The sequence below is a fragment of the Schistocerca gregaria genome, chromosome 11 (genome assembly GCF_023897955.1).
Source record: "Schistocerca gregaria isolate iqSchGreg1 chromosome 11, iqSchGreg1.2, whole genome shotgun sequence".
In the NCBI taxonomy this organism is placed as follows: domain Eukaryota; kingdom Metazoa; phylum Arthropoda; class Insecta; order Orthoptera; family Acrididae; genus Schistocerca; species Schistocerca gregaria.
This window is the reverse complement of record NC_064930.1, coordinates 46,137,668-46,160,497: the sequence shown is the minus strand read 5'-3', so window position 1 is coordinate 46,160,497 and position 22,830 is coordinate 46,137,668. Positions and strand designations below refer to the sequence as shown.

The 22,830-nt window shown below is 37.9% G+C and overlaps 1 protein-coding gene across 4 annotated transcripts in view; it reads right to left on the bottom strand.

The window, feature by feature from the left end:
* Positions 1-22,830, bottom strand: part of LOC126295202 (zinc finger protein 737-like) — a 186,517-nt gene that overhangs the window by 44,483 nt on the left and 119,204 nt on the right. For 3 of the 4 annotated variants that reach the window (XM_049987518.1, XM_049987517.1, XM_049987516.1), the window contains exon 5: positions 12,770-12,851. In XM_049987518.1, the coding sequence (XP_049843475.1) occupies positions 12,770-12,851 (82 nt within the window). Of the gene's footprint in view, positions 1-8,700; positions 12,852-22,830 lie in introns of those variants that run through there. The other variant, XM_049987515.1, reaches the window with a different exon arrangement.

The following is a 22,830-nucleotide window of genomic DNA, read 5'->3' as shown; positions in this document are numbered from 1 at the left end:
AGAGCACAGAATTACGTATGGATCCATAGGGAACAGTGATGGATCTTAAGTACAGAAGAGACTGGAACAGCATATTACGTCCACATGGTAACAAATTTTTATTGGTTGGGGTTGGGTTGTTTGGGGAAGACCAGGCAGCGAGGTCATCAGTCTCATCACATTAAGGAAGGATGGGGAAGGAAGTCGGCTGTGCCCTTTCAAAGGAACCATCCCATCATTTGCCTGGAGCGATTTAGGGAAATCACGGAAAACCTAAATCAGGATGGCCATTTTTATTGGTCTTTTTCACTGACACACATGTACATTACCGTGAGGGGTGAGGTACAAGTACACTCGTGGTTTCCGTTTTCAAATACGGACTGGGATAGAGTGTGTCCCGACATGTCAGGCCAATAGATGTTCAATGTGGTGGCCATCATTTGCTGCACACAATTGCAATCTCCGGCGTAATGAATGTCGTACACGCCGCAGTACATCTGGTGTAATGTCGCCGGAGGCTTCCACAATACGTTGTTTCATGTCCTCTGGGGTTGTAGGCACATCATGGTACACATTCTCCTTTGACGTACCCTACAGAAAGAAGTCCAGAGGTGTATGATCAGGAGAACGGGCTGTCCCTGCATATGCTGCTCGCTGACTGTGGGCCATGTTTGTTACAACACTCAACTAACGTTGGAGGTTTCAAGTGTCAATGTTAGGTTACAATATCTCTGGATGTAATTAACATTTTACAATGCAACAAATGGCACTGATTACATATTTAATTACATGTTCAGATGTGATAACAAAACTAATGTGGTTCCATTAAAAAAACGTATGTTTGTGTCAAAACACATACTTCCGTGCATTTTTGTATGGTTTGTATTAAACAATTACACTAGCCCCTCTCCTCACATTCAGTCTGTGGAATCGGTTCATCAGTATTTTATGTGGTTTACGAAGTATATCCAGCGGTAACGTTAGGTGACTCACCATATATATCACACACACACGTTTTTCTTAATTAACTATCTGTGTGTCTTATTACCTCTAACTGAGGAAATGCATCTTGTGACCTGTGGACATTATTTTGATACTCAGAGTGTCAATTTTATCTTGTAGACTGGAAGTTAAGTAGTTACCTTTTGGATATCTGATGTGTTGTCATATTAACTTTAGGCCAGAAATTTTGGTCACTTACAATTGTTTGCAGACCGCATTCAATTGTCTACAATCTCTCTCTACCTGAAAAGGGGGGCACCTGAGTACGACACGATAGGTGTAACGTTCCTCTCCACATTCACAGATTCAAATGTTACTACATCCCACACAGTGCAGATGTTTGGGATATGGACCATGACCTGTTAACAAGTGCACCATATCTCGAGTAGAGGAAATGTCATGCAATTTGAACTTGTTCCTGATGCTTGGGAATATGTGGTAAACGCGCCTTGTAGTGCTCGTAGTGTGCCAATCAGACTTTTATTCGTCTAACTTCCAGGCTCATAAATATCTTAACAGTAATGCACATTCCTGTGATCTTGTACACATAATCATTTGCTCACATCCCAACCAATGCAGCACTGCCCTGTAACATACCACGAAATCCATCGTATATATCCCAAGGATCACCAGTAAACCTTCCACTGGTGTACTGCGAAAGGCACCAGTGAGCTTCAGAAGTACGCTCCCCTGAATTCGTTGCAGTATTGTTTTGTTGCTATTTAGTTTAAGGCGATGAACCCAGACACTAGCAGTGAAGCCAACAATGGCATTCAAGTTATCTTTGTGATATGACCATACCACATGGAATGGTAACTTATAGTCAATACTGTCACACAGGTAATCCATACTTTCCGCTGCTTTCTGAGTAACAGATTTTAAGTATTGTATAGTTCCTTTTCTTGTCTAGAAGAATGAATAAATATCTACAAACAGAGACGTGTCTTACAGGTATTCCGTCACGCCTCAGAGGAGGATTCCTGTAAAGAGAAAGTCTTCCCTTTTGAAGAATGTATGACGTTTTATGAACAGCTATAGTCAGTTTGTTGCTATTGCACCAATGCTGCATCTGATCGAGAACATAATTCGCCTTTTACTCAAGTCTCCACCCTGAAGTATGCAGACGCAACTACTAGAATGTCATATGACAAAATCATCAATAGCATCTGCATCAGATGTAACATGGTTCAATACAAAGATTGTGTAATAGTGGACCACTTATTGTGCCTTGAGGATAGCCCTTAGTAATCTCTTTAATTACCTTACTCTGAAGCCCTAGTATTCGATTTAGCAGAGCAAGATTCCAACAAATGAGAAGGCAGCTACTACAGAGACCATTTATCCATTTTAAGGCAAAATCCGAACGAAGATCTTTAAGATTTTGCTGGCTGAATACGAACTGTCATGTAGCACATGTGTGTCCAGATGGGAAGCCACAGGTCATGACATGTTAATTGAGGCAGCTGGAGCCAGAACAACTGATATCTTCATATATAGACTAAATCTGCAGATATGTAGTGAAGTAACGGTGGCCTCACCTACTCCACTACCTGAGGCATTAAGACTGACACCATTATGCAAGCAGGCTGCGAGGTTCATTTCTGCTCTGTCGCAAAGCAATAAGCTGTGCCATATCTTTGCAAATGACACGAATTGGATATGCTGTGGGAAGCCAATGACACAGGTGAGTGCTGTTATGCACTGTGGTAGGACATGCAAGTAATGCCTACCCACAAGATCACAGACAGAATCCTCAATAGCGAAATTCTCCACGTGATAATACACAAAATGTGATTTCACAGAGGGGAAATGATCAGGGGCTAGGTTTCACAACCTATCCTCCCTGTAACATGGGTAATGTGTCCAGCCTAAGACAAAAGTGTAAATGAGGGGGGGCTAATAAAATTCTGGAAGGCGGTATCAGAGGAAGGACTGTCAAAGTGCCTGCAGATACAGGAGCTCAGAGGAGTGCATTATATGTTTCTCTTAATGGCAAGAATGTGCTTAAACTAATGTGTTGTAATAGAAGTGAATTAAGAGAAGAAGTAATAGTGCCTACCAGAACATATTTTATAAACTTGCAGATAGATGGTAAAAATTATGGTTTTTATAGGCAAGTGGTGAGAAGATGCAGAAGAGATTTTGGTGTCATTCTAGGAAATGATTCCGAACACCAATACTGGATGGTGGTAGATTACAGGACGAATATTGTTTGATTCTATGCGTTGACATGCAAGCAGTAAAGAAGGTAACCGCTATTGCTACTTACCCTTAACCCCACATGACTTAATACTGAACAGTTTGGGGAACTGTAGGTTCACTACCTTTTATATGTATTCTAATTACCACCAAATTCCGATCGCACCATAAAAAATCGCAATTGTGGTTATATGAATATGTATGAGTTTTTACACATCTTTCAGCCTTAGAAATGCGCTTGCCACTTTCCAAAGATTCACCGAGTTCTTGTTAAGATGATTGAAGCCTACAATTTCTGTAGTGTATTTGGATGATATTTTCGAGGACTACTGAGGTACAGTTTATCAAGGTTACAGTATACACATTTGAATTTAAAGTGTTTTTCTGCAGAATCACAGGTTAAGTACCTGAGATATATAATCAGTTCAGATGAGGTTAAGCCAGATCAGCAAGTTTTCCTGGCCTCACTAACTATCATCATCATTTTGTGAAGCATTATGCTATGATAGCCAAACGATTAAGTAAGTTGTTACAGAAAGGTGCAATGTTTGAGTGGACAAGGATTTGAATTGGCTATGAGGAAACTTACATATGTTTTGACAAGTTCACACTTATTAATATATACAGGCTATGAAAAGCCTTTTATCCTTTGAACAGATGTCTCAAATATGCTATCAGGGCTGTTCCTTGTCAGGAATATAATGATATAATGGTGAGAGCTATGCTTTTAGACAGCTGAACAAAGCATGACTAATGACAGTACTACTGATAAAGAACTGGGAGCACTTATATTCTCGGTGAACTATTTCAGATGATGTCTGTATGGGAGAAAATTCACTATGGTCCCTGATTATATTGCCCTTTTGTACATGCTCAGTTTCAAGGACCCCAGTAGTCATTTAACTCGTCGGGCATTAAAACTATCAAAATAGGATTATGAAGTATGCCACAAATCATGCTGTTCACACCTCAGTGCTGTTGCACTAAGCCATAAGATCAAAATTATTCAGAATGTCAATGTCTTAATAGAAGAACTGAGAGATGCAGAAGGTCACCAGTCGAATTCTCTTCCAGATTTGGTCACAGTTGATGGTATTCTATGCCACATACCTCCCTCAGCGGAACCAAGTCTTAATTCCACAAAGAGTTACAAGCATGTATAATAGCTCAGTGTCACAACAGTTTGCAGGCATGCTCCACCATTCCATCTACAGGCCACAAGTGGCCCATCAGGACCATCCGACCGCCGTGTCATCCCCAGAGGAGGATGCACATAGGAGGGACTTGCAATCAGCACACCGCTCTCCCGGCTGTTATGATGGTATTCTTGACCAAAGCATACATGTCATAATAGACAAAAACCTATAAATGCCAGAATAGACACACAGTATTGATGGAAAGATAGACAGAAGTACATAAAAAACTACTTGCCCTGTGGTCAGATGTCCATCCCACCATGAACTTACATTGCCTTGCAGACACCTCCAGATGCTATAAACACATTTCAAAATGTTGCGTTAGATATTGTCAGACCATTCCCACAGAACACACAAAACAAATATATCTATCACTGATCTTTTTCTGTATATCTAATTCTAATAAAAGTTGCAGCTATGACCACAGGAGCAGTTGTAAGTGCCTTTGTCTATAGATTATTTTTATCATTAGGAAGTTCTGATGCTATTTTGCCTAATCAGAGGACTAATTTCATGTCCAACTTGTTTTTAAAAGTTTACAAATCACTATGAAAAATTGGAGAATCACACCTTTTCATCCAAAAGCTAATGACCACATAAATTGTGTTTATCAAAGAACAGTTCAGATGTTGTCTTACTACTTAAACCATTCAGTGACTGGAACCAGTAGGTCGTCTGTAGCTTCTGCATAGAATAGTCATATACACAAATCATCTAGGTACACATCCGAAAAGGAAGTATATGGACAACCTATGAGCTCCCCATTTGAACTTGGTAACTTCTGACATGGATCTGACAGAAGTCTATCTGGAAGCAGGTAAAACAAAATAAATGCAAAACTACCATGAAACAGTACAAATGAAGTAAGAAAGGGGCTATGCTTCCTCAGTATAATCCTGGGGACTTAGTCTTTTTTCTTAATCATGGGGTTACAAAGCAAAACTAAGAATTTCATGCCTCAATATGAAAGCCCTTATTCCACCATAAAAGTCACCTCTCCTGTTAATAAAGATATTCATTGTCTGACCACACAGTGGTAGTGCATTCTGAGTGGTTATAGCCATTCTATGGTCAAGCTCTGCCACCCTCTGCAGCATCACTTAGTCCAGCTCAAAATAATTTATGATAAAGTACAAGTACCATCATGCAGAAACACAGGAAAAAATGACAAGTTCCCGTCTTTACATAATGTGAAATGGCCTTTTTTGTAAAACATTTACACTATTGTAACCGAAGTTTAATCAATACTAGGTTAATGTGAGATGAGGATTAAAGTTATGAGGTAGGGGAATGTTTTACTTCACCAGTTGATAAGCAATGTTAGAGTGAAATAGATAATTGGTACTTGATATCTCCAAAGTTTCTTTCCAGTAGCTACTATTAATGGACTACTGATGTACATATTTTTCTTTGCCCACATTTCTTTCAGAAAACTCCTACACAAAACAGTTGTATTTTCACTGATTATCAGTTACCATGTTATTGCCTCTTTACTATCAGAATTCATTGTTTTCTTGTCCACGATCAACAAGTAAACTAATTCACTAAATCCACAAAGAGACAAGAGAAAAGTGAGTTCCTTTATATAACTCAAGAACCAAATTTGCGACAACCAGAGAATCTCTATATGAAGTATTTGGAGTTAACACTGACGGCTGCTTCATAAATTGAGTAGCTTACAGATGTCATGTACTTGGCACACTGGTCTTACATCTGTAAATCACAGTTATTTGAAATTACCCGTAGTATACACTAGGGTAAAGTGATATGCTATAAGACAGTATCATCTGGAATGTGTGTTAGCCTTTTTTTAAACAATGAATAGCTCACAATACAACACTTTACTAGTAGTCAAGCCAACACATGCATAATGTGCAGCATACGTCACTGTTTGGTCGAACCTTTGTACATCATGTGATATTTATTCTTTGTATGTAAAGGATAACAAAACAAAATTAACTCGTCTTCTTAATTTATGGTAGAATTTATCGTATCTTATGTGCATTGATCTCTTGAAACAAGCTATTAATGGTTATGAACTTTGCCGTAATCCATTCTAATAAAGGTATTACGCTTTTAAAAGCTACACTTTCCTTGAGTATCCACCTAAATAACAAAAGACTTCAGACGTCTAGTCCTAACTTCACAGTCCATTGCAAGAAGACACTCCTACATGTCAAGACCATACATCCAGCACGACAAAAATATAGGGTGTAACAGATAGTTTGGAAAAATCAAGCACAGAGTATTATAAAAAACATTTGAGGACTGGAATGTTGCGCAGGGAACCACTCACCAAAGAGATGAATTATGTACCAGACAATGGTACTCAAAAGGCACAGAGGGTGCTGAATGTAGTTTCTGAGCAATGATTTGCAAATGGTAACGCTCAACTATGTCCAGTTCTATATGATGTTAAGAGACAAACTATTTTCAAAGAGCAGTATCATATTCACTGTCATTTTGATGAATAAGAAGGTTTTGCAAAGAAGGGTAGATGCATTGACTGACATAATTGCACAGTGATTGGCTAACTGCTCTTGTCACTGCTTGCAGTTACTATAAAAAGCATGTCACTCATAAATTTTTACTTGTGTTTCACTTAAAATTATTTAGAGTCCCTTCTTTTCACTTGCTGTGTTATTTTTCTGTATTTTGTTTACTGTATTTGATGTGTGATAGAAATGAGGTCAAGACAGACACTCTCCCCTGAGACTAGCTAATACCAGTATACTACTTTGCTGTACTAGTATGTGGTACATAACATTCCTTTAAGCTTCAACATTGTTCCATTTAAAATACTGTCATCAATCAGTGTGCACCATTCTTGTACAATAATGATTTTATTTCTTATTTATGGGAACCCAGTGATTATGATTTTGTATCCTCTTGGGAAAAAAATACTTATGTACATTACAGTGGCACGTTATCTCTCCATCCAGTTTTGATATGAACTAGACCACATGTACTATGGCCATGTAATATAATACCATTACTTAATTGTGGTTATGCTTCTACTGCATCTGCCATTATTGAAATGTGTGTACATAATTAAAGTGAGTTATTCTCACAAGAACTGGTGGTATTACACAAGCTAAGGTGTGAGTGGACCCCACAATATATGAGTCAATCCAGAGATGTACCATTTTGCTGTTGGACAATCCTATGGTGCTGGCACATCATAAAGATTTTGCTAGCCTCCTTTAATCTGGCTATCTGCTAACAGATGCGTGTGAAAAGTCATTAGTTCTCACCCACCACTGATCGGTCATGATACAGAGTCATCCTGTCGCCATATCTCATTGCAGTTATTTTCTTAACCCTTCCGTTATTCCTGTCCCTACTACTGTGTCTGTGAATCTCTTCTTCCTCCTCCTCCTCCTCCTCCTCCAAGGAGGGATTAATCTGAGCTCATCTGGGCCATGCCATTCTCATAGTACCAGTTCTATCTAACTATTCCAGCCAATACTACAGAGGTATCACTCCTGCCTTGTTGCAATGTCTGTTTTATATTCTCCAAAGACTTACTGCATGGTATGAGCCACCTCTCAAGTGGCTGGTTAAGCAAGGAGTTAGTGTTATTTTCTAGAGAAATGATTCAGCATATCACCAGTCAGTAATTAATCGTTTCAGCAATGATGGGAATACTGCTAAGCCCTTCATCTTAGCTCCCATTAAGCCTACGTATGACTTATTCCCATCATCTTAGCATGAATATTTTGCCAATGGGAATATCATCCCTCTGTTCATGTGTTTCACTAATTAGATTATTGCCCTGTTCATTTTGGATTCACCACTCCACAAGTGAAATATCTGAAACCTTGATCATTCTTTTAAGATATTCTTACATAAAGTTGCAGCAGCAACAGCACAAAGGTGATTCTAGCATGTTTCGAATTGTTCCAGTGTGAAACTTAATCTGAAAGGTAATTTCATTGCTATCTTTCACACTGTCTTTCTTTACAACCACTTACATTTAACACAAGGATGTAAGATCATTAAACAATGATATAATGTGGGAAAAAACCTAGTTGTACTTTCCTTGTATTGGAAAATAATATGTATGTGGATGCTGTAATTATGAATAATCTACACAGCAATTGTGGATGTCCTATCACATATCACAAGAAAGATGGAATAAAATGTAATCATGTCAGTACAGGGTGTAATAAATAAAGAGTAGCAAAACTGTTCAGTCAGTTAATGACAACTATCTTGAGCCATTGAAGGTATGATGGGACATACTAAACCACTCACCAAGAACGAACAGGTAGGAAATTAAAAATAAAAATAATCATTCTGAAATTAAAAATTAAGCAGTAGCTCAGAACTCCAAACATATCATGTTTATTTACAGAAATTAAGAACAATATCCACAATGGAAACATCTTTGAAATATAACACAAGACACAATCAAAAAGAATGCTCACTTGATTTATTTATTCAGTACAATAAAAATTTAATGATTTGGGTTAAATTCATGTATTGAGTTATCACATTCTGAGCTCCAAGTGTTGTTCTCATGTATATAAATAATGGTAATCAATCTATAACACCTAATGTTTACCTATTTCATCCTGTGTAGTGCTTACACAGTATTAAATGCTGAATAAATAATTGAGAGCTTTGGTGCATAACACTTATCTATATTACCTCTGAATCATGTACAGTGTTTTATGAAACAAAAAAATTTCACAAAAAAATATACCTATTTCACACTGGTATAAATGGCAACCAAGCACAATGAATTTGTTAGATCACACATTTTTGCTTCTGACATGTTGATGCACTGATGAGCAAAAAGTCGTGTACACTGTCCACCAGCAGACTGAATGTCACTTGTTGTAGGGATGTGATGCAGTAAGTAAATCAGCAAATCGGAAATAAACAAGGATTTATTCTACCAAAGAGATGGGTTGTGAACATGTAAACCCAATGACATAAGTGACTTTAGCAAAGGGCAAGTTGTTCTGGCATGACAACTGGGAACTAACCACGTGAAAGAGGTGAAGGTTGTTGGGTGGTTGTATGCTACTGTTATGAACATCTGTGTAAAGTGGCTGAAGGGTGATAAATCTATAACATGATGAAAAGGTAAAATACATCCACACACCTTCACAAATCATGGAGGTCAGGGGCTTGCCTGCTCTGTGAAGTTGGATAGGTAGCAATTTGTGGCACACACAATGATGGAAAACAATGGTGGTGCAGCCATAGGAATGTTGCAACACACAATTCAGCGCACACTGCTGAATATAGATCTACACAACAAATTCCATACTGATCCAACAAAATTTTCAGTTGCAACTGTAGTGGGCAACAGATCATCAAGGCTCAGCAGTAGGTCAATGTGAAAACTGCCAGGATGGCAGCAGATGGAGGCAACATTATGCGTTCACCTGGGATCCTTTAGGATATCTGGTAGTAATCAAATGTATCACGACAGCTGCAGACTACGTGACCTTTACTGTGACTGCATATATTTTTTATGCCAAATGTGCTAGCCTGAAGTGTAGGCATCTTCCAGCAGAATAACTGTCCAAGTTACATGACCAGTATCGCTCCACAGTGGTCTGTGGTGCATGGCAACTAAAATTGATGTCTCAACCATGCTATTTACATCATCTCAACCTGTGAAATACATCTGTGATATCAGGTGAAAGGTCTGCACCCAAAAAACTACAAGGCGAAAATTTACAGAAACTGAGTAACCTATGTATAACTGTCTGATGCAACACTTCCAAAAACGTGTGAACGAGTTGTCAAGTCCATATCATGGGAAACTGTGAATGTATTGTGTTCCAAAGGTTGACAAACCAACTATTAACCAGGTGATCATTAGATTTTGGTGTATCAGCATATGTATGTTGCTATAACATATTTATTAATGGAGTAGTACTACTAACAGAACATTGATGTACACACTATTAGTTACACAGCATACCTAAGTAAAATAACTGCCATAATCATGGTTCTCTGGCAGGGAGTTTCCTAGCTCGAGTGAAGTATGTCCCATGAACATATTTTTGCTGTCACTGTACCTCTAATACAGAGCGTCAAGTATCACATGATGACTATCTTTCTAATAATAAACAGCAAATCGTCAAATCTCCTTGGCCTTACACTGAATACTACATGGTACAATTACTGACACAGGTGGACAATTTATCACAATTCACAAGCTTCTTGTCTCAAGTTTGATGAGAAAAATTGAGTTAACAACAAAGTTGATTAAATATTAACACCAAAGTTTCTTCACTTTTCAGGCTGGAGATTGGAGTTTTATATTGTCACACTTTCTGTTACCACTCAGTAATACACATTGCTGCACTTTTTTCACAACTCTAACACATTTTAATGTTATTGAACGGTCATCACACTTGTATTGTCTTCCTGCTACATCTCCTATTTTATAGGCGTTGAGGACACCAGACAGGGAAACCAATTTGTTTGAACTAACACTTTCTTGTAGCTTTTTATGATGTGAAGTAATACACATGTCTTGAGAGTACCCAATTCAGTGAAACTTCAGTCACAGATATATTTGTGGGGTCTCCTTCGAGTGCGTACGAATGCTGTGTCTTGCAAACACGTGATCTAGCAAATGATTTGCCTCAAACATAACATTTGTAACGCTTATTCCTGGTGTGAATGAATGCTCATCTCTTGAGAATGTCTGACATAGCAAGAGATTTGCCACAAGTACCTCACTTGTTGGGCCTCTTTCTCGTGTGTATTATTGAATGTTGGTTGAGATTACAAGGTCTAGCAAAAGATTTGCCACACATATCGCATTTGTAAGTTTTTTTTTCTGTGTGAATTAACGACTGTTTTAATAAATGTTTCTTTGAATGTTTCTTGAGGTCGCAAAACATGACAAAAGATTTATCACAAATATCACATTTGTAGGGCCTATTTCCAGTGTGTATTAATTTGTGTCGGTTGAAATAACCTGAAGTAGCAAAAGATTTGCCACATATCTCACATTTGTGTGGTTTCTCTCCACTGTGAATTAATGTGTGTGTCTTAAAAGCCCACAACACAGCAAAGGACTTGCCACAAATATTGCATTTGTGAGGTTTACTTCCAGTGTGAATTAATGAATGCCTCTTGAGAGCACACAACAAAGAAAAGGATTTTTCACAGACATCGCATTTGTGTGGTTTCTCTCCAGTGTGAACCACTGCATGGCTCTTTAAATTAGCCAACAGAGCAAAGGATTTGCCGCAGATTTCACATTTGTGAGGTTTCTCTCCATTGTGAACTAATGTGTGTTTCTTGAGAGCGCTCCACACAGGAAAAGATTTGCCACAAATATCACATTTGTGGGGCCTGTCTGCAGCGTGTATTAATTTGTGACGGTTGAAATACGCTAAAGTAGCAAAATATTTGCCACAAATCTCACATTTGTGTGGTTTGTTTCCAGTGTGAATTAGTGCATGTGACTTGAGAGTACAGAGCAAAGTAAAGGATTTCCCACAAATATCGCACTTGTGAGGTTTCGTTCTTGTGTGAACTAATGCGTGCCTCTTGAGAGCACCCAACGCAACAAAGGATTTGCCACAAATATCGCATTTGTGAGGTTTGTTTCCGGTGTGTATTAAGGAATGGGTCTTGAGAGTATCCAACACACCAAAGGATTTCCCACAAATCGCACATTGGTACGGTTTCTCTCCAGTGTGGATTAATGAGTGTCTCTTCAGAGTACCCAACAAAACAAACGACTTGCCACAAATATCACATTTGTGAGATTTCTTTCCAGTGTGAAATAATGTGTGTGCCTTGAGATAATGTGCGCTAGTAAAAGATTTGCCACACATTTCACATTTGTGGGTTCTGTTTGTGGTACGTTCAGCATTGTGGGCGCTGACATTAACACTTGCCGGTAACGTTCCATAATCACTTGTTATCTCTGCATCATTTGCCATACGTGTGTTACATATGTCATTACAGGACTTGTTTGAAGTTTTCCAAGTTTCCTTATATGAATTCTCTTCATTGTGTTCTGTTACAGAAACTTCTGGCTCACTATACAAACAGATACTGTTTTGATACTCATCACTACATCCATAATTTTCATGGTTGCCAACAGTTAAGACTTCATAATTCTCACTCGTTCTCAAATGCTTTTTCAAGCTTACATTACTGTGAAATACCTCACCACACCATTTGCAAACATACAAAGGTGGTTGCACACCATCAATATGCATAAACACATGCATTATGAGTCTGTATTTTGAATGAAAGCTTTGTAGGCAGAAATTACAACTATATACATGAAATTCCTTTTCCCTCACACCAGACTCATATCTGCTGCCAAATGAGCTATCCTCATTCACAGTAAATTCTTCTGCATTAATACCGCACTCATGTGTTGATTTCTCCCTACGTACCTCCAGCTCATCCTTGAGCAGTCCATGGTGATGAGTTTCTTCAAATGAAATGCCACAGCTCCCACCAGTACTCTGACTGAATCTGAAGAGGAGTAGAATGTTAATTATTGATATATATATATGAGACATACAAACCATATTTAAGTGTCCAGGACTGCAGGACACAAGTTGAAAGTGCATAAGAAACAACATATTTAGTACATGTTAGTAACTTAAAATCATATTATTCTACCAGAAGGAAAGAACTGATGAGGTAAAAGTGATTTAAAAAGAAAGTAAGCAGAGGAAATTCAATGTAGATTAACGCGAATCACTGCTGAGTTTACTTGGAATTTTTAGATAACAATTAAATTACAATCTTTTTAAAATATTGTGCTATAGGTTAACAGTCTACACCAATTTATTAACTGTATCAAAAATGTATCAGTTACATATTTAATTCAAAATTCTTACATTTAAGGTAATTTAGATTTAATTAAGAGAATTGATGAGTATGCACAATATTCCAGCACTCTTTAGTTTTCATCTTCTATCATAATAGCTCTAAGTGCGTTTTCTTCACACTTTCACCTTTCGAAAGAAAGTGGTAAAATTACCGATGATAAATTTATTTCAGTGTGTAAAATAGAACTTCTTAGTTTGATTCCTAGTGAGTCAAGAATTTTATTTTTATTGGGTATCAACTATGGTTGTCCACCAGGTGGATAGTGACTGTTCATAAACAAAAATCAATGTCACATCAATAAATGCAAAAAAAGCTTTCCATACTAATGAAAGAATGTGAACGACACACACATTACAGATATTTTCAATCTAATTGTGTTCTTGGCATTGCAACTTATATGAAGCTTTCCACAAATAGAAATGCTGTCTGAATAGATGGAAACTATATTTTCCAGTGACCCTTTTTGAAAATTTTTAATGTTCCCAACATCTGGTCAACTGGCAATGAAGAACACCACTGACTGAAAGACACGCTTATAAATGGCCACATCGTCACCCATTAGACACGGTGCAGCCAGACATATTGATTGGCAGTGATAACAGCTAATGCATGAGCTACCCCTGTAGTAACTGGGTCCCATTATTCCACCTGTAATTAAACCCTTTCCCACAGAACAGAAATGTGTAATGCCTTTCAGGTTCCTAGTATGTTCATCATATTGAACATGAAAGATTACAAACTACTGAGGGCATGCATGCTCCAGTGTTTTCCTTCTATTCTGACTAACTTTTGACTGTTTTGCATTCGGTTTGATGCATAGTTTCGTTTGGTATGCTACCTGGCAAATTTTAAGTGTTTTTAACTCTTAACTGGGATCATATTATTTTTTAACATGGATTATATCATGGTGTATGCCAGAATAATGAAGAATGAAATACAAAAAATATGCAAGTAAGGTTTTAAACAAATCGTTTCTCAATGTACTACAAATACAACATATAATTAATTTTTTTGAGTTACACCAGTCTTTATTAACAACCAAGAACAAGAAACAGTTTCTGTAAAACTTCAAGGATAAATAAATTTTGATTATTGCCTCTTTTTACCTCACACATAATCAGTACTCGTCACAGGTACATCTATGAACTACTCATGCAGTGATGATGGAAGTGCACACGTTTGTCAACACACTGAGGCGTAGCCTTGGAGGCAGTTAAATGGGAGATGTGTCTCAGAGCTGGATAGTGACAGATGGTGACGCGAGACTGGACGCACACACAGTTTATGTATCAGCCGACTGAGGACAGTATTGGACAGGGAGACTGATTTTAGTTTCGATTGTGTCCATTAGAGTGCACTAAAGTAATAGAATGTTTTTCATAAACTGTTGTAGAATTTTCATAAAGTGTTATGTCTTCTTGTGTATGTAAAATGTTAGGAAAGTGTTTTAGCAGTATGAATGTGTGTGTGTGTGTATGTGTGTGGATTAATGTTAATATGAAGACAATTGTTTAACGAGTTATGTAGTCGGATTTAGTGTAGGAACATTTCGAAGAAGTTTAGATATGGACAAAGGGGATTTTTGTAGAATATATTTGTAAAATAAGTTTATGGTAAAGGGGAAGTTAATTCAGGTATAAATAACAATAGCAAAATAACTTTATGCATAAAAACTTCAGCATATTAGATAATTACGTCGGTAAAAAGTGCAGTCGTTAGGTTTACTATTTTGCGATTGGTTATTGATGAAAAGCGCGGATTGACGAGGGAGAATGTTGTTTTGCTATTGGCTCTTGAATAAACTGACCAATGGTAAAGCAACATTCTTTGCACACCTTTCTCTGTTGATAGAGAAGACTCAGTATTCTAGAGAGGAGTCGAAGCCTAGCCATGAAAGAGATCGGACGTGTGCAGTAGTAGTTCCGATGGAAATGATAAGTTGCCAGATCTAGCAGTGTCTCATACATCAAAAGTGTTGGAAAGTGACGGCATAACTATTACGATGTGCATGTGATAAATTTCGTAATTTTTAAGTGAATTTTGTGACGAGAAAAGACATATTCCACGTGGCATATTGAGCAGGTCGGTTGCTGTCACTGCATTTGGTACCAACACTCTTGATATTTGGCAAGCGTTCTCAATCAAAAACAATTAGTATTTTTGTAGCTATAACGTTTTCGGGGATTGCAACACCATAAACTTGCTAACTTGAGTGAAAGGGATTGCAAGTGACTGTGTTAAGACTAGCACGGGCTTGGCACTGATACTGGTTCACCTAAGTTTCAGAATATATTAATTGAGGACAAAATTTCCAACCTTTCATTTCGTTGAGTACAAAATTTCCAACCTTTCATTTCGTGTCCCTCCCGAAACTTAGATTAGTGACTAATTGCAGCCTGGTTCACGTCGAAGTACAGTAGGTTTCACTCGGCTTTCCAACTGAAGACCTGCTGAGACAATGTTCACAGGTAGATGCAGGTTCGTCGTAAAGGGACGGAAAGAACCGCGCCGCCGCAACACATATTACAGCCTGGAGAGTAACACTGCCGATGGTTTACAATGAATCTGTTAAAAACTATGGCACTATAGCTCTTACGTCTACTTTATTTCTTCCTTTGTTCTCTCGATTCACAAACCAAACAGCTGTCATCATGAACAAAAACCATTTCCTATAGTACTGTGAAAAACATTACATCTGGTTCTCCCTACAAACGAAAGATTGTCAATGTATTTGACGCCAGATTTGGGCACTGCTGCGAATTCAAGCAAGCCTGTTAAAGCTTTTATCTCAGAAACATCAATAGCATACAAAGGAGGTAGGTTCTAGAGAACATTTTAATAGTTTCAAGATTTTGTTTCATCACTGTTGAATCTTATCTAAAATACCTGGAGAGAAAAGTATACCCTATTGCTTGTTCAGCATCAGGATTCCTATGCAACGCATTACCACAAGTCACGGGGCAGGAATCTGCAAAGCAATGTTAGATTGCCTTGGACAAACATTGGTTGGGATTATGCATTTCTCGATTTGAATGTGCTTCCCCTACCATAAAAGCAGGAATCACGATGATATGACTATGTCCTCTGTCCTCTATGTCATCATCATCATCCAGTCCCCATTCTGAATTTCTATCATGTAATATTACTGCCATTCAGAATTTCATAAATCATTCATCCAAAATATATATTGAAGCATGGTTCACTTATTCTCAGAACTCAAGTCTGTCTAGGCTGGTTTGAATGGTGAGATGAACGTGCCACACACCACATATTGTACAAGACACTGGCAGAAGTCACCACAACTATCACGCTGCAATTTTAAGAACCGACTGTAGATGAAAACCCCTACTGAATAATAATCATACAACTTGCATGGTATGTCTCCAAGAAGTCATAGCGATTTTATTCTGAATTTATTGAAGGTCAAATTGTCCAAACAGCATCCTGCTTTCATAACAAGAAGTTGATACTAGGTGAACCAAGTGTTTATAATTAAACCCATAGGGTCCCAAGTGCTGCAATATGGGGTCTATACATTACAGGATGCTTAAACATTGTAGAGTGTTCAGTAACTGATGTCCTCATGGAGTATGCTCAAACTTAATGTTTCACTTTCTCCCAACACATGAAAATATGGCGCTATAAAGAGTCAGAATGTGGTGTCGCTGCAGGCAAAGGGGAGAAACGATCAGATGAACAATAATGGTGGTTCTGGTATGTTTATTAGGACATGGTCAGAAGTTACAATGTGTTTAAGACAGCAACATGCTGTACCCATAACATGACATGGCCAACAGTTGCTTGCAGCATGTCCAGTATTATCAGAATGATTATCATATGATCTCTTACTGATCAGGAGAATCTGCATACATGCCTGATAAATCTTTGAGATATCCCAACAGCCACACCTTGCATGAATTTAGGTCAGGGGATCTCTAAGGCCACTTATCTTCAAAAGGCCTTGATATAATGCACATGATACTGAAGCTATCATGAAGCATTTTTCGCTTCACAATTGACATGTCAACCCACCTCGCATCAAAATAATGGCGCACACACTGTCGTGCTCTGGAAATGCTGTTATCACGTGTTGGATAACAAGGTCCTTCAGATGTCCCTGTACACCAAACAGGCCCACAAGGTGTAATCATCTCAGAGAAACAGAGATAATGAGGGCACTTGTGAAACTACACCACAGTCACGTAAGTGGACGTTCCTGCAGAACATTTGGGAAGAAACCCATATGGCACAGTTCTGTGAATTTACAGGCCTGAGAGGAGTAAAATACGCCTTGTCCATCCAAGGAATATTCCCCAACCACACATCATTGATTTACACATGACAAAAATGAGAAGCAAAGTCACAATGTTGTAGCCTATCTTGTGGCTTCCTTAGAGCACATTTTGAGTCTTGTGGTGATCCTAATGGAGAATGTGCCACAAAATTTTCTGAACTGAGAGAGAGAGAGGAGAGAGAGAGAGAGAGAGAGAGAGAGAGAGAGAGAGAGAGAGAGGTGGGGAGGCACAGAGAGAGAGAGACGTGGGGAGGCACAGAGAGAGAGAGAGAGAGAGAGAGAGAGAGAGAGAGAGAGAGAGAGAGAGAGAGAGAGAGATATCTCCTCTGACAAATGTAGCACTTGCTGCAGAATTTGAGGCATCTGCAGCATCATGGTTGGCTGTAGCTAAGAGCAATACCCTGCACCATTATAAATTCACCTCTTTCTTCAAATTTCTTGATCGTACTCTGTACCACATTTTTTGACATGGGGCATCCTCTGCCATTTATTTCATTGATATTCCTGCAATGCAGTACTGCTATTGCTGGTGTTCTGATAAAACAACTGTACCAGCAGTGCACAGTGTTTCTTCTCAATAGCCACTGCATTATCTACATGATTACTCTGCAATTCACATTTAAGTGGTTGGCAGAGGGTTCATTTAATCACAATCATTCTCTCTCTCTCTCTCTCTCTCTCTCTCTCTCTCTCTCTCTCTCTCTCTCTCTACCATTCCACTCCCGAACAGTGTGCAGGGAAAATGAACACCTAAACCTTTCTATTCGAGCTCTGATTTCTCTTATTTCATTCCTACCTATGTAGGTTGGGCTCAACAAAATATTTTCGCATTCGGAAGAGAAAGTTGGTGACTGAAATTTCGTAAATAGATCTCACCGCGTCGAAAAACGTCTTTACTTTAACGACTTCCATCCCAACTCGCGTATCATATCTGCCACACTATCTCCCCTATTACGTGATAATACAAAACGAGCTGACCTTCTTTGCACCCTTTTGATGTCCTCCGTCAATCCCACCTGGTAATGATCCCACACCGCGCAGCAATATTCTAACACAGGACGAACGAGTGTAGTGTAAGCTGTCTCTGTAGTGGATTTGTTGCATCTTTGAAGTGTCCTGCCAATGAAACGCAACTTTTGGCTCGTCTTCCCTACAATATTATCTATGTGGTCTTTCCAACTGAAGTTTTTCGTAATTTTAACACCCAGGTACTTACTTGAATTGACAGCCTTGAGAATTGTACTATTTATCGAGTAATCAAATTCCAACGGATTTCTTTTTGAACTCATGTGGATCACCTAACACTTTTCGTTATTTAGCGTCAACTTCCAAACTGCCACCTGCGACACCATACAGCAATCTCTTCTAAATCGCTTTGCAACTGATAATGGTCTTCGGATGACCTTTCTAGACTGTAAATTACATCATCATCTGCGAACAACCTAAGAGAACTGCTCAGATTGTCACCCAGGTCATTTATATAGATCAGGAACAGCAGATGTCCCAGGACGCTTCCCTGGGGAACAACTGATATCACTTCAGTTTTACTCGATGATTTGCTGTCTATTACTATGAACTGCGACCTTCCTGACAGGAAATCACGAATCCAGTCGCACAACTGTGACGATAACCTATAGGCTCGCAGCTCGATTAGACGTCGCTTGTGAGGAACGTTGTCAAAAGCTTTCCGGAAATCTAGAAATACGGAAGACTTAGAACTTCTTAACTAGGGTGCATACTCTGACAAGAAAAAAATTCCCCGAATATCCCTGTTAAAACACAGTTTCTAGGTTGAATAACTTTTTCCCAGATGAAAGTACATTTTCCCAGATGAAAGTACATTTTCCCATCTTAACAGACAATACTGTTTCCCTAGGGGCTGTAAACCTTATCAGTCCTTTGAATGGTGATAGATTTATAAACCACTATTGAACTTTGTCACTTTAGGATTCCCAAGCCAGAAAAAAAAAAGCGTTTTTGAAAGACCTTACATGCATGGAAACATGTACATTACGTATCACGAAAGTATGAACACAAATTCCACCAATTACACCACAGTAGCTCCCAAAGCACCGCAAACAAGATTGTGACGTGCTTTTGTTGGTCAAGCATAGCTTGTGACACATGGTCTCACCAGCCAAAGACAGCAGATACTCAGAGCATTGGTTAATGTTATGAAGTCTGCCAGTAACAACATAAATGTTAAGCTGCACAAACACACAAATAGAAAAAGTTAATGGTTTAAATTAATGTACACACAGTAAAAGCACAAGACAAGCTACGCTTTCACACACAACACTGACTGTCAAAAATCATTTACTGTTTTTCTGAGTGTCTGGTTAGGCATGATCCTAAGAGCACCACCTTCAATTGCAACTGCTGAATATTTCCAACACGTACATTCATAAATTTCGCTGCTGTACATCTGACGCTTCGTGGGTTACATGTTCTGTAGAGTGCTTCAACTTTTCTCATAGTAAAGCCAGTTACATATGAAATCACTCAAGAGCTTCGCACTTTTCCTTGCAAGGCAAATATACTTTCTGCCAGCATTATGGCACAATCTGTAATCAATGAAAGAACTAAAATAAATATGACAGACACCTCGAAACTTGTACTTTTTTGCAAGCTACCTTTTTAAGATACATCAAACAAGTGTGGCATCAAAATTTTAAGTAATGACATAAATGGCTGGTCTTCTGGCCCCTAATTTTTTCTGTGTGGCAGGTCCTCAGCATTAAGTTTTGAAGGAGAGTTTAATGATTTGCGATTTAAGAATATCATTGCCCATTCTCACATGTAACATCATTTTGCTCAGAAGGGACGTTTTAGAAATCTAACCAGTTGTGACGTCACACTCATCAAAACAAGGCCCTGGAATGAGACATATTGAAAGCAATTGGATGTTACAAAGTATTACAAAATCTTTAACAATGCTGTTGGCAGATGGTTGTGTGGGCACAGTGTTTCGTTGTTTTAAATGGCGTTTTCTCTTGGGAACTAAAGTTTTATTTTGGTATTACTCTCTCGTTTGGGACATTCCGTGTCAAATCAACCAATTGTACCACTTCATTTGAACCACAACCTCTCAGATTTGAATAATTTTTTTCAGGTAATGTACCACTAACACTAGTTTAAATTTCAAATTTTTCTGGCCTTTAGTTTTTGAGTTTCAAGGGGTTAAAATAAAAAAAACTCTGTTTCTGATCAATCGATGATTTGTTTTAAAATGCTGCAGCTCAAAAACTATACAACCTCAAGAGCTCAAACTTGCACCATTGTTTTCCTCTGAAAAATCGCTTCAATTTGATATGTAACATGACTATGCTACCTAAAGCTGAAAATTTTAAACTATTCCAAAAAAATTTTAAATTTCCAAAATATGTACCTTCGCACTTTTTTATAAAATTTGTGTGTGTTGTCCAATCCAACCGACTACATGCATGCAAAATTTCAAGATGGGATCTCAATGGGTTCTTGTATAAAATAATATTTCACTATTGCAATACACACTAGTTAGGTGAAATCATAACATACTTAAATTATTATGTTAGCCTTTTTATGCATCAGTACCCTCTTATTGTTTGTTAATTCATTAAATGATATAGTGGTTTTAATTTAATATTCATGATTCTCTTAAGTATGCATGAGGAGGAAGTGAACACATTTTAATTGGTAATATATGTTCTACAAGTTAACATTTTGAATAAAGCCACTCACCTTCATCCTAGTTGTAAATGGCAGAGATTATCTTTCTCTTGGGTTTCCAGTGTTATTTATAATCATTTACAATAAGTTCCTTATATTAGAAATTGGCATACAAGTAATTTCACTTGGGAAAAACATTAACTTGTTGATATTTGCATGGATATAACTATTTCTAATACTAATTGGTATTTACAAAGTTAATACACATGGTATTTATACAACTTAGCATTTAATGACAGTACGTGTAACAATTTAAACGTCCTTCTTTTATGATCTTTTAAGATATTTTTCCAAAGCAAGAGAAGACAACTTCATTTCTTTAGCACTTGGTGTAGGTTCTTCCAGTAGATGTTTGTAAAAGAGTATTTCCTGGGACATCTAATATATCTCTTGGTTGTCGATAGTAAAAAGAATGGGCTGGAACCTTTGGGCGTAATAAATTTATTCAGTACATGTCATTGTGTTGTTATTCAAGGCATCCTAGCCACCAAGAGTCGCCACATGCTACTGTCACAAAACTAGCAGCAATATTTTCCATTTGTGACAGTGTTATTTGGTTCAGTGTTGTCACATATTCAAGAGACAGGCTTGACAGTAATTTGACACATTGAGCAGGGTTTATACGATTGAAAGTTTTGTGTTCCCACAATCGCTTTTGATTCACTAAACCGAGGAAGTGAGTATTCTTTGATCAGTTTATAGTCCTCTGTTGTGCAATATTCAATGTCAATGTTTTTATGAGTTCCATAGCAAATACATACAAGTGATTTGGGTGTTAAGATTTGTTGGTCATGTGGCCTTTGTAAGCTGGCTTTAGCAGCTAGCTGCTTAACATGGGATATTGCAAAGAACTATGCCTCAACTTCAAAAACAGTTTTATGCAAATAAAAGTAAGGAAGTTTTTCTTATTTTTATATTGTGCAGTGCAGCCATCAAGAAAAGTAATCTTTTTACGTGCAAATAGCAAGGTTTGCTTTTGATTTCTAGCAGTTTTTTCTGGACTACATAGAAAGCGATTGTATTATGTTTAAGGCAACCTGATACAAAGACATACTACAGATGTTTTAGTTTTCCCTCCCATTTATAATATACGCTGAAAGGATGTAGTGTAGCTTGGGTGGTAGTCTGGTGGAATGATTGTATTTCATCTTGTACTATGAAGGAGTAGTTTTCTGCAAAAATCACAGTTGACTACTACATGGCCTTCAGTGACATTTTCCTTCATTTCGGTGTAGTATTCTTTCTGCTGACTAGCTATAAATGAATGAGTTTTTAGCTTCATCAGAGTGTCCAAAAACTCATTCATAAAGTCATCAGTAGTTTTTACTACAGTTTCCATCAAACACCTATCTACAGTTACCCACTTTTTATAGGTAACTTAATCAATCACATCGTCAGTTAACTTTGCATTCAATAGATCTTAAAGTCTAGAGACACCAGGACATTCTTCACAAATATCCATAAAACATTGTTGCGATGCTGGATTGCACATCATCTTGACTAGGCAGGAATGATAAGATTTCGAAGCAGTTTTATCTCCATCCAAAACAAAATTTTGAATCTTAGCACCATTCATCATTAGCTTAATGTTTTGGTGTAAGGTACACACACAAA